We start from the raw sequence: 12,690 nt of genomic DNA, 5'->3' as shown, positions 1-12,690 counted from the left end.
CATCCAAAATGAGATGTAGAGGTTTTTAACCTTGGAACAGAAATAAGTTATTATGAAACCAAATTTAAGCATATTTAGGTTATTAGTAACAGAAAAGTGGCATCTTGACCTATTTTTGTTTCCATCTAGAATATCTACTATTTCTGTTCTTTGTATATGGCAAAAAAGATGCAAATTATTTAATGAGGTTTTGAGAAGCACAGGCTAAAGTATCCTAAAATACATTCTTTTTTATTGTATTTATAGTGAATTCAGAGATCAAACTAAAATTCCCAAGTGAACATCTTTCTTTATTTCTTTATAGTCCCACCTAGAATACGCACCACAGAGGTACAATACACAGTCAATGAAAATTCACAAGCTATTCTACCGTGTGTGGCTGATGGAATCCCTACACCAGCAATAAACTGGAAGAAAGACAACATTCTTTTAACTGACTTATTAGGAAAATACACAGCTGAGCCATATGGAGAACTCATTTTGGAAAATGCTGTTGTAAGTTTAAGAAACCTGAACAGATTGTCAAAGTGGCTTCATACTTTTACTTAGCCTGGAAATGTGCTATTTAGCCATGAAAATGACCTATATGCCCAAGTTTGGTTTTCACATAAATCTGGGGGTTTTTTTGTGGGGAATTCTGTCATTCTGTAAGTCAGGGATTACATGAGGAATTAGGAAGCTATGGGAGTAGCCTGGGTAGGACAGATAATTTTTTAGGACTACATATACCTAGAGTGCTATAAATCTTTTAAAGTTATTTATGGTCTTTTCCAAAAGGGCTTACATAAATCAAGAACTCAATGAGTTTTGTAAATTAAAATGTTTAATTGTGCTGTCAATATTTGTAAAGTTAAACTGAACCAAACTGAATTGAGATTCAAAGCACACAAGTGAAACAGCATAGGAAACAGGCCCTACTTGCCTACAAACACAGCTCTCTTATGACCTAAAGATTCCACTTTTAATAGCTTTTACTTCCTGCCAAATGTTTGTCATTTCAGTACTATATTTATCATTATCAGCAATAACAAATATTTATAGAATGCTTAATATTTACTGGGCATATAAAAAAGGCATAAGACATAGTCTGTACCATTAGGAAGCTTACAGTTTAATTGAGTAGAGAAGATACATGCATACAAAGATAAATCATTATTTTAGTACATCTTTTAAATGCCAAATAAAGATACAGACAATAATTCAATTCAGCAAAAAGCTATTAAGTGCCTACTTTATGCCAAGCGCTATCCCTGGAATACAAAGACAAAAATGAAATAGCCCCTGCCTTCAAGGAACTTAACATTCTACTGAAAGAAAGCAATATATACACACACAGGAAAGGAAATACAAAGTACACATAAAATAAATACAAAGTGATTTGTGGGGGAGAGGATAATGACAATTAGGGGAGTCACTAAAGACTAATTTTAGGAGGTGGCACTAATAGAGCCTTGAAGGGAGTTAGGGATTCTAAAAGGCAGAAGTAAGGAGAGAGATCATTCAAGGACAGGGAGAAAGTCTGTGAAAAGACTTGTGACCTTGGGCAAGTAAGTCACTTAACATCTGGGTCTGTTTCCTCATCTGAAAGATGAGAGGATTGTACTAGGTAAACTAAGCTTTCATCCAACTCTAAATCCATGTTCCTATGATCCCATGGAAGTGGGAGATGGAAGGGTATTTGTGAACAACAAAGAGGCCAGTTTGGCTGAAACATAGAATGCATGATAGGGAGTGGCATGAAGTAAGCCTAGAAAGATAGATCAGAACCAGATTATAAAGGGCTTTAAATGCCAAGCAAGAGAGTTTGTGTTTTGTCCTAGAGGCAACAGGAATCCACTGAAGTTTCTTAAGCAGGGTAGTGATTTGGGCAGCTGTGTGAAGGCTAGATTCAAGAAGGGAGAGGCTAGAGAGGAAGGAAAACAAATAGAAGGTTATGTTAATAATCCAATATAAAGATGACAAAGGTCTGAACTAGGGTGATATCGTTGTGAATGAAGAAGACAGATCAAAAGATGTTTTGGAGGTAGAATTTAAAAAAAACCTGACCATTGATTGGAGATGGGGGAGAGTAAGAAAGAATGAAAAGTCAAGGATCAACTCCCAAGTTGTGAACCTGAGTGTTCTGGAAGGATGGTGGTGCCTTCAACAGAAATAGGAGAATCAGAAGGAAGGCTGGATTCAGGGGAAAAGATAACAAGTTCTGTTTTGGGTATGCTGAGTTTGAGATAAGCTTAAGACAGAAAGGTAGAGATTTCTAAAAGGTATTCAGAGATGTTATGGTGAAGCTCAGGAGAGAGATGAGCTAACTATGCAGATGGGGTTTTCATCTGGCTAAAAATTTTAACTGAATCCACAGGAGCCAAGATAAACAAAAAAGGGGATAAAACTGTAGGGGACCCCCATACATAAAAGGTGAGGTCTGGATGATTATCCAGCAAATGATATTGATGGAAATCTTCTGAAGAGAATCCAGGACGGAGGAATGAACTTGTCAAATTCCTCAGAAAATTAAAAAAACATGACAACTGGTAAAAGTCCAATGAAGCAGTGGATGTGGTTGTAGTAAATACAGCTGGATTCTCTTTTTTTTTGTGTGTTTCACTTTAAGAAAATCTATTGTTCTTCAAGGCTTAAGTTTTCAGTCATCAGAAAGCTACTTCACAGAATAATTAATAAATTTAGCCCATTCTAACTATGCATACCCTTTAAAAATACCTATTGTTTGACAAAGGCCTACATTTCAATTTTATTTCTTCTTCCACTAGTCAGTGGGATGCATCTGGTAGCTTCTGCATTCTTGCTCTCAGCCACTTTAAAATCTTTTGCTTTGCAGTTTTGCCTTAGAATTCTAACATGAGAAGAAATAGGAGCATACCTTCTAAAATCCTTCTCTATTCAGTAGTATCTTTGTACATATATGCCTTCTCTAATCAATTAGTATTCAACATTGCAATAAGTCACATTTCCCTTCCTAGAATCATTTCTCTCTTTTTTCTTACTTATTTTTTTCTAGGATTCAACCTTCACCCAAAATCTGATACACTGACTGCTAGGAGTCTCAGAATATTCAGGTTGCCCAGTCATTTGTACAGATATTGTAACAGAGCTTCCAGAGGTGTTTGCTGTATCTAGGAAAGTTTTGTAAGACAGAATTATTTTAAGAATTGTTTATATAGTTCTACATGCTGTGCTTTAGTCTGTATTTTTCTTAATCATTATTTTCACTAGTAATTTTTAGGGGCAAAAAAGATGATCATCAATAAACCTGTAGAAATTTCAGTTGCTTTATAATTGGGTATACAATGCCACAGAAGAACCATGAGCTTGAAATACTGTGCTGCTTTTTTTTTTCTTTAAGCCTGAGGATTCTGGCAGCTATACGTGTATTGCTAACAATGCAGCAGGTGAGGACACACACACCATCAGCCTGACCGTGTATGTTCTACCCACGTTTACGGAACTTCCCGGAGACATATCTTTAAATAAAGGTGATGAGCTCAGGTTGAGCTGCAGAGCCACTGGCCTTCCACTGCCCAAATTGACATGGACCTTTAACAACAATATTATCCCAGGTAAATGGCATCATTCTCAAAAACAAAAAAGCACAATTTCCATTTTCTCACCTGAGGGTACATTACTCAGCCTTCTCCTCTATACCTCTTCCCACTCTAATTTAGGAATATAGTAAGCAAAAGACAGAAGATATGATTGCACAAATTCAGTGCAAAGACTTTACTGACACAGGTATGGTAGATAGGGAGCTGGTGTCAGAGTCCTAAAACTCATTTCTGATTCATTAATTATATGGACCCAGGCAAGTGAGGTTAGTGCCCCCAGAAAACTCTCTCAGACTCTAGTTTGCAAGGCAGTTATCAATCAGTGTTGGGAAACAAATTCCTCACTGAGAATTCCCTGTGCTGATGAAATCAGAGGTTCACAAAACAAAACAAAAATGAGCAGAGCTTCAGAATTAACAAAGGCCACGTTTGCATTAAAGAACTACGTAAACATGTTCTACTCCAGTCTGCTACTTAATCAACAGCTTAGTTTTTGGTGACACATAAACAACACTATTTTATATTTAGAACTTTTTAGTTTTTTGATGATACATGAATAACACCATTTAATGTCTGGAGCTTTCTTTACTTTGTTGTGACAATTATATTGCATTTCCATATGAGAAGATAACTCTCTGAAAAAAAAATTTTTTTTGGAACACTGTTTTGTCACTGACATTTAAGGTTTAACCTTTCTTGATGTCAAAGAGTATATTCGGAAAAAAAATAGCTCTAGGAAATCAATTCCCTTATTGAGAATGTCGTAGATGATGGTTCATGCTTCAGTTAGGAATAAAGCTAGATGATCTCTGAAAGGCTTTTAAAGCCTTTTACAAACGTATCTTTCCAACCTCGGTATATATTACCTATCTTCCTGCATGGCACAGTTCAGCCAAACTGCCTTTCTTTCTGTTTCCCATATACAGCATTTTTCTCCCATCTCCATACTTTTGCTCTAGCCATCCCCCATGCCTGGATGCATTCCTTCCTCAGCTCCAACTCACAGAATCCTTTATTCCCTTCAAGATGCCTTTCTTTATCCAAATTGCTATTGTTCTCCCTCCTATTTACTTTGTATTTAATTACCTTGCACTTATTTTGTATTTTTGTCTGTACACATTTTGATATAACCTATTGCTTTCCCAAAAATATAATTTAAATTTCTTGAAAATAGAGTGTCAGTTTTTGTCTTTGTTATCTCCTCTGCCTAGCATAGTGCTTCATATATGATAAGTGCTGATTGATCAACTCAATCAATAAGCACTTAAGCACTGGGGGTATTTACTTTTAGCTCAGTTCAAAACACGTAATTACTCCACAAATATCTGTGTCATCATTTGGGAGTGCAAAGTAAATACAGTCCCAGAGGATCATGTTGTCATAAAACTGGTAGGTACTTAACCTTTGTCTTTTCAAATCTGCCAAATTATTCATTAAAATGGGAGCTTCTGTCATGATTCTGATTTAAATTAGGAAAATGAATAGTTTTGAGAGAAAGATAAAATTGGGAATTTCACATGAATCAGTCAATAAACATAAAAGTGCCTACTATGTGACAAACACTGTACTAAGTGCTGGGGATACAAAAAAAGAAGCAAAAGATGATTCTTACCCTCAAGGAGCTTACAATCTAATGAGGGAGAGAATAAAGAAATATGTACAAAGAAGCTATATATATATATATGTATATACACATATACAGGATAAATAGGAAATAATTAAAAGAAGGAAGACATAAAAATTAAGAAGGGTTGGAAAATGCTTCTTGCAGAAGATGGGATTTTAATTGGGACTTGAAGGAAGCCAAAAAGGCCAGGAGGCAGCGATGAGGAAAAAAAAAACATTTCAGGCAAGACAGACAGGCAGAGAGAATACTGTGAGCCAAATGATGAGAGTGTCTTGTTTGTGGAACGGCAAGGAAGCCAGTGTCACTGCATCAAAGAGTATGTGACTTGGAGTAAGGTGTAAGAAGACTGGAAAGATAGAAGAGGACTAGGTTATGAAGGACTTTGAACACTAATCAGAGGGTTATATCTTTGACCCTGGAAGTGACAGGAAGCCACTGGAGTTTATGAGTAGGGGAGTAATATGGTCTGAACTGCACTTTAGGAAAATCCCTTTAGTGGATGAATGGAGGATAGATTGGTGTGAGGAGAGACTTAGGAAGTCCCCAAGTATAAGGACATGTTTTGGATACCTAACCAATCAGTTGCTCAATCTGCTTACTTTGCATGACTTATTCTTCCACCTTAACTCAGCCATACATAAGGATGTGTGGCTAATTTGGTCCTATTAAGTCCTCCCTAATTAAATTACTACCTACTCACCACAGTGACTCTTCCAAACGGTTTCTTCCATTGGTTTCTTCCATTCTCAAACTCCTACAGTATCCCCTCTCCCCATCCTCTCACATGAATCTAATTCAATTCACATGTCATCAAAAAAAAAAAAAGAAATTAAAGCTCTCTCTTCTCCCCTTATCCTCATCTCAAATGCCTTCTGCCACTAATCTCTTCCTTTATCCATCTCACATAATGAGATGGCCTTTCTTGCCAAAGCAAACCCCTCTACATGCCCAAGTGATCCCATTCCATCCTTATCTTCAAAATCTCCATCTAGGGGAGCTAGATGGCGCAGTGAAACCAGCCCTGGAGTCAGAAGAAACAGAATTCAAATCTGGCATCAGACACATAACATTCACTGGCTGTGTGACTCTGGGCAAGTCACTTAACCCCCAATCGCCTCACCAAAAACAAACCAAAAAAAAAAATCTCTATCTACTGGTTCCTTCCCTGCTGCCTACAAACATGTCTGTGCCATCCTCAAAAAAAGTCACTTGATCCATTCATCCCCATTAGCTATTATTCCATATACCTTTTCCCTTTTATAGCTACACTTCTTGAGAAGGCTGTTTAGAATAAGTACCTCTGCTTCCTTTCCTCTCACTTTCTTCTTACTCTTCTTAACTATCTACAGTCTGGTTTCCAGCCTCATCAATCAACCCAAATCTCCAAAGTTACTAACATTCTCTTAAATGCCAAATCTAATGGCCTTTTCTCAATCCTCATCATTCTTGACCTCCCTGCAGCCTTTGACATTATCATGTTCTTCTTGATCTTTTCTTCTTTCTAGGTTTACCTGACATTATTCTCTCCTAATTCTATCTGATCCCTCCTTCTCAGTCTGCTTTGCTAGATCCTCATCCAAGTCATGCCCACTAAGCATGGGTGTCCCACAGGGCTCTCATCTTGGGCCCTCTTCTTTTCTCCATGCTGATGATACCTATCCAATCTTAACCTCTCTGCAAACCTCCAGTCTCCCATCTCCAATTACTTATTAAATAAATCCTGTATTGGATATCCTATAGACCTCTTAAACTCAACATGTCCAAAAACTAACTCATTATCTTTTCCCTCAAATCCTCCCCCCTTCCAAACTTTCCTTTTACTGTTGAGGGTATTACCATTCTCCCAGTCACCCAGGCTTGCAACCGATGTGTCATCTTTGACTCCTCAGTTTCTGTTGCCCCCGATATCCAATCCATTGTCAAGACCTGTCAATTTTATCTTCATATCATCTCTGACTCATCCCTTCCTTCTCTCCTCTAGTACTGCCACCATTCCGGTACAGGTTGTTATCGCCTCACTCCTGTAGTGTTACAATACTTCAGGAGTATTGTTGCAATTATTGTTTGGTCTCCCTGCCATAAATCTCTCCCCACTCCAGTCCATCCTTTAATCAGCTGTCAAAATGATCTTAAAGTGCAGGTTTGATCATGTCACCATCAACATCACCTACTCAGTAAACTCCAGTGGCTCCCTATTACCTCCAGGGTCAAATAAAAAATCCTCTGTTAAGCATTCAAAATGCTTCATAACCCAGCCCCACAATCACCACCTTTCCAGTCTTCTAACACCTCCCCCCCCCACCTCACAGACACACACACAATCCAATCATACTGGCCTCGTTGCTGTTCCTCAAACAAGACATTCCATCTGTAGACTTCAGGTGTTTCCTTGCAGAGAATGTTCTACCTTCTCATCTCTGCATCCTAGCTTCCTTCAAGTCCTAGCTAAAATCCTGCCTTCTACACGAGGCCTCTCCCAATCCCCCTTAATGCTAACACTTTCCCTCTTTTGATTATTTCCCTCATTAGATTATTAACTCCTTGAGAGCAGGGACTTTTTATTTATCTTTATTATCTGCAACACTTAGGAAAGTGCCTGGCACATACTGGGTCCTTAATAAATATTTATTGACTGACTAACATAGAGTAAAGTGAGCAGAACCAGTTCAACAATTTATATAATGTCTAAAACATTATGAGAAAAACAACTTTGCAATATTTTAAAACTCTGATCAAAGCAATAATCAACTACATCCCTAGAGAATCTATGATTCAAGAATTATATACACCCCTGATGGAGACATGGTGGACTCAGGATGAAAGAGACATGCTTTTTTTGAAAAGAGCATCTATGTAGATTTGTTTTACTTGATTATGCTTATTTGTAACAAGGGTGTTTTTTTTCCCCCTAATTTTAAACTGAGAAACAGGTAAGTTTGGGGCCAAGGTAGGATTAGTAAGAGTGATATACCCTTCCCCCCCCCAAAAAAAGCTTTAAACTGAATAGGAGAAAGTGAAAGTTCAAAAGGAACAGAGGATTTTGAAAATAATGATTTTTTTTTTTTTTGGTGAGGCAATTGTGGTTAAGTGACTTGCCCAGAGTCTAGTAAGTGTTATGTGTCTGAGGCTGGATTTGAACTCAGGTCCTTCTGACTCCAGGGCTGGTGCTCTATCCACTGTACCACCTAGCTGCCCCCATAATGATTTTTTTTTAAAGCAAATGGTATAAAATAGAAGTTCTTATTTCCATATACATTCCTTTTTGGTACTCTTCCATGTGTGTAGAAATGTCCTTTTTGGGTGCTTAAGCTCATAATAAGAAAGTAAAATAATAAAAAAAGAAACAAAGAAAAGGGATAGGGGACTTGACCTGAGATTTTAATAATCTAACTCCTGAATAAAGAAACTCCCTCCATGTTCAGCATGTGTTCTACACATTAGAGACTTTGAAAGTTGTCTAGAGCACTACTTGCCCATGTTCATATAGCCAGTATAAGTCAGAGGCAGAACTTGAACCCTGGTGTTCCTGGCTTCAAGCCAGGTCTCTAAACTCTGATGAAATAACATACCTTAGTCTGCTTTTAGAGAAATTCCAGGCACAAAAAGTATATTGTGAATGCAAAATAATTTCTCAAATGGTGTTTGTTTTAATTCTAAAAGCTTCTCTCTTCTTCTTGCTGTTTTTTCACTACTCCAAGGGAAGAAAAAAAATACCTCTAGGTAATTAAAAAGCAAAGAGAAGGGGCAGCAAGGTGGCGCAGTGGATAGAGCACCAGCCCTGAAGTCAGGAGGACCTGAATTCAAATCTGGCCTCGGGCCAAACACTAGACACTTCCTAGCTGTGTGACCCTGGGCAAGTCACTTAACCCCAATTGCCTAAAAATAAAAAAAAAAATTAAGAGAAAAATAAATAAATAAATGAAAGCTTTCTCTAAAAAAGAAAAAGAAAAGAAATCTGTGAATGTCTTCAACCTACTGATAGGATCCCTTTCATTCTCTTACCATTGCTCCATAAATGAGTCAACTAGGTAGTCCACTAGGTAGACTACTGGAACTGGAGTAAAGAAGACTCTAATTCAATTCTGGCCTCAAATACTTACTAATTGTGTGACTCTGGGCAAGTCATGTCACCACTGTCTGCCTTGCATTCATCATCTATAAAATGAGGATGATAATGGCACCTACCTCCCAGAGTTGTTGTAAGGATCAAATGAGATGATATTTTTAAAAAGTGCTTTCTAAGGAAGTATATGAATGCTAGCGATAATTATATATCTAACCATCAACCTATGGTATATTTAGCTTTCATAGAAATACTTGCTTAAGGATTTATTTGTCATATTTTCAAATACATTTGTTCAATTTCTTAATTTCTCTCCATAGCACAGTTTGACAGTGTAAATGGACACAGTGAACTCGTTATTGAAAGAGTATCAAAGGATGACTCTGGCACTTATGTATGTACTGCAGAAAACAAAGTTGGTTTTGTCAAGGCTATTGGATTTGTTTATGTGAAAGGTAGGTGTAAGAACAATAAGATAGGATATATTACCTTTAAAAAAAGAATTTTATATTTTACTTTCACAGTATTTAGCAAAGTTCTCCTCTTATGAGTTGTTATAGTGCGACTATGATGGTGGTGGGTTCTCAAGGCCTGTGCCAGCAGAGCTCAAGTTTTAGCAGATCCTACCAAGCTGAAAAGGCTTTGAGTACAACTGACATGACAGTAAGCACACAGAAGCTACGTGTGCTGATTACTTGTTAAACAATGTAGAAGTAATCATCTTTAAAGAAGCAGTGACTCTGTGTGTGTGTGTGTGTGTGTGTGTGTGTGTGTGTATACCCACACACACACATGTATGGGTGGGCTGATGTGTGTATATATTTGAATTTGTCTTATCCCCTTTTACCTTGAAAATCAAACTTAGACAAAGACTGATTCATTTTCTTTCTTCATATCAATACTATATTTTCTATATGTTAAAATGCAAAAGTAGAATCATTTATTGTAAATGTTCTTCAAGGAAAAAAGAAAATTAGTGAATATTATAGCCTGCATACATTATATATATATATATGTATATATGTATGTGTGTATGTATATATAATACATATATACATATATACATACATATATGTACATATATATACATACATATATGTACATATATATACATACATATATACACATATATATATATATATATAATTATATATATATAATATATAATATATATATATATATATATATATATGAAAAGATTTTATACTCTACTTGCCATATCATCCAAATCTGGTTCCCCATCCCTTCTCTGCAATAATGATAAACATTTATATAACACTTTCAGATTTACAAAATTTTTTACTTATTTTATTTGATGCTCATAGCAACCCTGGGAGATAGGTACTATTATTATCCCTATTTACAGATGAGAAAGCTGAAGCAGACAAAAAGAGGTTAAGTGACTTACCCAAGGTCACACAGCTAATAAATGACCTAGGTAGAACTGGAACTCAGATTTCCCTAAGTCCAAGTCCAGCACTCTAGCCTCTATGCCACCTAGCTCTACATCTTGGTGACCATAATTAATGTGTGTGTGTGTGTATGTAAATATCTTTCAATGTAAATATTTTTTTCCCTTTTGCCTAATGGCTTTAGACAGACAACTTTTATGAATGGCTCTAAGAGTATTCTGTATCTCTTCTCGCATCTTCCATGTTCAAAGAGTATCAATTGCTTAAAGGATCCAGCTAACTAGAGTGTTACTGTACTGTCTATAGCCTACAATAATTTTGCCAATTTATTTATCCACCCACTTTTATTTCATAGTTTTGTCTGCTTTACAGACAAAATAAGATTAAGGGTTTGGGCCTCAAATAGCAACACAATATAGAAACAGATTATTTACTACCTATGTTATATAGCCCTTTTTTTTATAAAGCAAAAAAATCAAAAGAGATGTTTGTCAATTATGTAGTTAATTTGATTATTAGCTATTCATAATCTGGCAGATTCATTCAGGAGGCTCCCGAAGTGGACTTTTTAGATGGACAGGCTATTTACATTGTTCAATGAACAAGATAACTGTCAAGTCACTGCTTACTTTGTATTGGGTAGACACTGCCTAGAATTATTTTTCTTTGCATTTAGCTTTCAAATATCTGTCTTATGTTCATGTATTTTCCTCTCAGAACCTCCAGTTTTCAAAGGGGACTATCACTCTAATTGGATTGAGCCCCTTGGAGGTAATGTGATCCTGAATTGTGAAGTTAAAGGTGATCCACCACCAACAATACAGTGGAGTAGAAGTGGAGTTGGAATACAGATAAGCAATAGGATCCGACAGCTCAGCAATGGTTCATTGGCCATCTATGGCACCGTAGTAAGTCATACAGATGCTTATGTGCGGGGACTAAAACAGCTATGGGGAGATCTCAGCTGGCCATAAAGTCGGTACTGAACTGGAAATTTTGTCTTAAGTGATCATTTTAAATCATGAAATATGAAGCAACAGTGTGTTATATAAAAAATTGAAGTATACAGAATATTATGTTCAACTTCATTAAGCAAATAAAAGATCATAGAATGCATTTGTAGCTTTGAGACTCAGGCAGTACACATTAGTTAAAAGGCTACTATGTGCCAGACACTGCTAAGCTCTGGCTATACAAAAAAAGACAAAGAACAGTCTTTCCCTCAAGAAGCTCACAATCTAATGGGGGAAGACAACACATAAAAAGAAGCATAAGGGGGTCAAGGAGGGTACTGGCAAAGGAGCATGATGAAATCCAGAGGAGTACATCTGGGTGGGAAATGAAGAGATGGTTGGCCTGGATACCCATCTTAAATGGATGATCTGGGTGGAATTCTTGGCTCTCTACCCTAGACCGTCAGAAAGAAGGAAGAGTCCCAGGGACCAGGGATACTGACTTGGTGTGAGTTTCAAGGTTGATGTGATCTTGCAGGATGAGCTTGGTGACATAGGTTTTTAATATAGGATAGTTTTGATCATTTAGGCTATCCAAAGACTTTTAGCATAAATTTGGCTATCCAAAAAATGAATCTCAAAATTACCACTTTAAATTCCTTCACTCCCAGCACCAGCTCTATGGCCCATTTCTCCTAGTAAATTCTCTGTTAAAATATATGTCAGAAGTTTGTTGGTTCATGTTTCATAAAGTACTTCAGATGTTTTCAAGGACCAATTATCTTAAATATATAGTTGATAAAAATATATATGTTCCTGATCACCAAATTCCATGCTTTTTCCTCAGTCTGACTTTTCTACTATTTCTGATCACTCTAATCCTTCTTGGAAGTATCCTTTTCTTTGTTTTCCTTTAGCTCATTTTCTTTAACATTTCCATGTAAAAATGAACATTTGCCCCAAGATTCAGGTTTGGTCTTTTCCTGTTTTTTTCTCTATATTCTCTGTCAGAACGTCTCATCCATGTCCATCACCTTTATTCAGTTTCTGAAATTATCTTCAGCCCTGTGTCTCCTAA

General features: G+C 36.7%; 1 protein-coding gene across 1 annotated transcript in view; it reads left to right on the top strand.

The window, feature by feature from the left end:
• The window catches only part of HMCN1 (hemicentin 1), a 495,504-nt gene that overhangs the window by 416,132 nt on the left and 66,682 nt on the right, over nucleotides 1-12,690 (top strand). Inside the window, 4 exon segments of the mRNA XM_020984406.2 lie at nucleotides 305-495; nucleotides 3,359-3,572; nucleotides 9,568-9,702; nucleotides 11,377-11,567. Coding sequence (XP_020840065.1) covers nucleotides 305-495; nucleotides 3,359-3,572; nucleotides 9,568-9,702; nucleotides 11,377-11,567 — 731 coding nt within the window.

Source organism: Phascolarctos cinereus, unplaced genomic scaffold (assembly GCF_003287225.1).
Source record: "Phascolarctos cinereus isolate Bilbo 61053 unplaced genomic scaffold, phaCin_HiC Scaffold_5;HRSCAF=322, whole genome shotgun sequence".
Classification (NCBI taxonomy): domain Eukaryota; kingdom Metazoa; phylum Chordata; class Mammalia; order Diprotodontia; family Phascolarctidae; genus Phascolarctos; species Phascolarctos cinereus.
Note: the sequence above shows the minus strand (reverse complement) of the source record. Positions and strands in the feature narration are given on the sequence as shown.